The 4,439-nt window shown below is 31.7% G+C and overlaps 1 protein-coding gene across 1 annotated transcript in view; it reads right to left on the minus strand.

Annotated features, from left to right (window-relative positions):
- Positions 1-1,681: 1,681 nt before the first annotated feature.
- LOC106689492 (uncharacterized) overlaps positions 1,682-4,439 on the minus strand; it is a 16,990-nt gene continuing 14,232 nt past the window's right edge. The window contains exons 3-5 of the mRNA XM_014434468.2: positions 2,290-2,430; positions 2,138-2,216; positions 1,682-1,902 (exon numbers count right to left, since the gene is read on the minus strand). Coding sequence (XP_014289954.1) covers positions 1,898-1,902; positions 2,138-2,216; positions 2,290-2,430 — 225 coding nt within the window. The 3' untranslated portion in view covers positions 1,682-1,897. The remainder of the gene's footprint in view (positions 1,903-2,137; positions 2,217-2,289; positions 2,431-4,439) is intronic.

Below are 4,439 nucleotides of genomic sequence, written 5' to 3' on the forward strand. Positions count from 1 at the left end.
TCTCCTAGTGTTCATTAAGAACGAAGACAAACATGTTCAACATTTACACAATGTATTCCAGCGAATCAGGCAATTTGGGCTCAAATTATTGGGGGAGAAATCATTTTTGGGGCAGGAACAAATACATTTTTTGGGCCACACGATTTCCAGGGAAGGAGTTAAACCCGACGCGGATAAAATCGCAGCAAAACAGATAATGACAGTGCCTAGGGATGTGAAGGGAGTTCGGAGGTTGCTGGAAACTTTAAAACATTATCGGAGATTTGTGCCAGAAATGGCTGAGTACCTTGTTCCACTCAACAATCTTTTGAAGAGAGGCAGAAAGGTGATCATCACTCCGATGGAGGAAGACAATATAAGGTGGTGCATAGAGGTGCTGCAGCAGGAGCCGGTGCTCGCTTTTCCGGACTTCACTCGGCAATTCAATATCACTACAGACGTGAGTGACAATTTGGTAACAGCCAGGCGTGAAGAACGACCTGATCTGTACACCGTTGAACAATGATTCGAAGCCTGGAGAAAAATGTCACCAGTACGTTGGGAACGAAACCTTTGGGAGAAGATCAAGCAGCCTTTGCCTGATGAACACAAAGGAATAGACAGGACATTCGCCCGATGCAAGCTGATGGTGGAAATCCTTCGGGAGGACGAAAACCAGAGAGAGGTGACTGTAGCATATCATCAGGGCAAAACCGCGGTACCTTGGAGACACTGCAAGCGTTGAAGAGAAGGTACTTTTGGTGGGGGGATGAAGAAGACAATGACAGAAGTCCTAGGAAATTGCGAAGTTAGTCTAAGCACGAAATATGACAGAAACCCACCAAAAGATAGACAAGAAGAGACACACACCCCAGATGCACCGCTCAATGATCTGTAGATCGATACTTTTACATGGAGAGGATATAAATGGATAACTATTATTGATTTCTTCAGCAAGGCGGCAATGGCGCACCAGGTCCAGGACGAGTCGTCGCGGATGAAAACGGGTGAACCCGACTGGACCAGACTATCAGCGATCCATGATCATCCATAATCCAAGGCGGAGAAGGGAATCTAATAGCGCTAATAGCAAATGTATAAAAGTATGAAAATATGATTATAATAAATATATAACAGCGCCCCTTCTATTTCCTACAAAACCTGAAATTCAAATTCTCAGTCGAACACGCCGATTATCTGATATCTACCCTCAACCTCACCGAACTGCTGTGTTTTATCATTTTTTACCCGAGCCGTCTTTCACTGGAACAAGATTTCTTCTAACATACGTCATGTACCAAAACTGTCTTCTGCTTTGCAACCCTTCTGTTTAACTACATTTTACTTCACCATTATAATCCAACATTACAATAATACAGATAAGAAGAATCTGAGGAGACACGTAGTAAGCATTTCACTTCTTATTTCAATCAACACCGGCCACATTTTCTGGACCAAACGGGGTTCTTCTGTATTATAAAATCTTAACCATTGATGTATGCATCTTTGCATATTATAGAAACTACTTTTGAGTGTGGGAAATAGTTAATGTTGTTGTTAGCTAAGAAATGTAGGCACTTAAAAAAAAATTACAACTGCATAGATTTTATTGGTACCTTCTTTTATAAAAATCAAGAAAATTTTACACGTTTTTACAGTAATACATATGGTTCAAAATATGAAAATGTATATTTGTCTTATTTTAGTTTACACTTATTATTACACTTATTATTATCTTATTTTTAATAGATTACAATTTGGTATCCCTAAAATGAACTAAATTGAAATACAAAATAATCCATCTGTTGCAAAGTCAGAAATAATTGTTTTAAAAAATATAGAGGAACTTTTGCCGTTGTATTTTTAATTTTCTTTTTGTCGGGGTCGAGATATTGGCCTCATCTCCTTTTTTAACTGTTCAACCTAAAAAAATATAATAATTCTTAGAAAACAGGAAAATTTCTTATATTTTGTTGTTTGACGTACATTTCTAAATTATGTAATTTTATTAAATAATTATAATTTACTTCTAAAAAATATTATCCTATGTTTATTTTATTGGTGTATTTTTATCTTACAACTTTTCCCAAAATAGAAAACAATAGCCATTTTTATTGAACGTTGATCAAGAAAAATTTCATATTTATCATATCCTTACCTTCATTCATATTTATCATATTCATTAGGTCTTGGTCGAACTGGTCCGAAAATTGTGTCAGAGCTGAGATCAGTAGTTTCTGAAATAATATAAATATTTTTTATAATGTATAATTAATTATCGTAAATAATTTATTTTTTATTATCACGTACTTCAAGCTCGACACGCATTTGGAAAGCCAATAAATATAAATTCACTAAAATCATAAACTGGGGGGTATAGGGTCCATAGCAATTCCTTATTGATTGTATTTGATGCAATAAAATTTCTTGTATCTCTGCCTGGTTTTCAATCTAAAAATAATAATAATAAAATATTATATAAATTGATAAACAATATTAATTTCTAAAAACACAAATTTATCTCATTATTTTTATTGTTCTGAAACGTTTTGGCCCTCAGGCCATTACCTTGAAAATATTTCCTTAATCATTCGTACTCTAGTTTATTTACTTAACTGTCAAAAAATTTCAAAAAAAAAATTCAATCTTTTATCACACTGTTATCAAAACACCTCCCTTACCAAGACTTACACAATTATTAAATAGTTAAATGAATGAATTCAGAGTAAAAATATTTATAAACCAACTTAAGCAAAATAGCCTACAATTAAAAAAAACATTAAAATCTGGATAAAACAATTTTAATCAATAAAAGAAGGCCGAGGAGAAAAAATAAGTAAATAAGAAAAAAGTATCAAATGAAATTTGTGCTTTTAATTTTAGTACCAGCTCTCAAACAAAAAAATAACAAATGATATATTAACAAATTAATAGTAGTTTTATTTTTATTGAATCTATAATCTGTATAGCATATAATTTTATACACAAATATCAAAATAGGTATAACTGAAACTTTTTAATGCGAAAATTGTAGTGGTAACATGACCCTTAAATATATTATACTTGAAAGTCCGGCATACAAAAAACAACGAGAGATACTGTTCAAAAAACTAGATACTAATCAAAATATTATTTATGATAGTGTATTAAAAGGAACAGACTATGGAAAAATATGTTACATCCATAAATATTTGAAATCTATGAACAAAAATGAATAACAGGTATAGTATATCAGTAAGTCACATATATTTAACTTAATTAATAATAGTAGTAACAAATAGAATATAGTTGACTAAAAAATAGAATATAGGTAATTATTTTTTGTCTGTATGCAATAACCAATGCCACACACACAGGAGGAAAATAAAATAAACAAAAATTTCTGTATGATAGTGAGACGAGCAGACTTACTAAGCCCAAGTGATCCGATTGTTTGATCACTAAAAGTTAATTTTTGGAAAACAATTATGATTATTGTGTGGACTCATGTCCCACTAGGCAGGTGGATAAATTAGACATAATTAAACTATTTTGACTATGAATGATGGTCTGATCTCACATTACCGTCTAATATTGAATTTGTTTAGGGGGTCACTGAAGAGGATCTAGGAGGGTGAATTCCGGAGAGCGAATTCCTTGATCGGGTGAATTGAATAATTGTGAAAGGGTGAAATTGGAGGAGCAGAAATGAGAAAGAAAAATGATTGAAACATTTGTATTTGTTGTACAGACCGAAATGGATTGTAAAAGGATACTGTAGGGGTGAAAAAAATTGTTTAGTATATCCTATTATTGTATCTCTTATTTTTCTGATTATACCATGTATGTGTAATTTATATATGTCCGATTACGGATTGATAAGTATGCTGTGTGAGATAGCAACCTAATGTATTTAGGCAGCATAGATAAATAAAGTATTTCTCTCTCTACTATAATTTTCAATTAATAATTTAAAATTAAAATGATTTATTTTCATAGATTCTGTATTATTTGGTTGTTGGTTTTTGTTTTGTAGAAATCCCAGTAGTTCAATTTCTGTTTGCAATAAAATGTTATAAGATACATATAAGAATAAGAAATTAAGTGTGTGTATTTAATATTTATGTGTTAACTTGTAAACTGGTTGTTGACTAAAGTGGAACACAGTTTATCTATTTATCTGTCTTGGAATGCCAGGACAATCGCTGAAGGCAATTATCTAAAAATAAGTTAACTAATTAATTTAAATTGAGTCCTGCGAAACTATTACTACTATTGAATTCTTTTCCAATGGCTTGTTTAGACCAATCAAATACCATTATATTTATAAAATGTTGTTACCATTAATTATAATAATAAGGGGTAGTATTGTGTAATATAATAGTAAATAAACTACATAAGGGAACTAAGTATTTATTTACAATGATTGATAAGTATTTATTTACAATGATTGATAAGTATTTATTTACAATGATTGATAA

Source organism: Halyomorpha halys, unplaced genomic scaffold (genome assembly GCF_000696795.3).
Source record: "Halyomorpha halys isolate HHAL.00 unplaced genomic scaffold, Hhal_1.1 Scaffold1378.1, whole genome shotgun sequence".
NCBI lineage: Eukaryota > Metazoa > Arthropoda > Insecta > Hemiptera > Pentatomidae > Halyomorpha > Halyomorpha halys.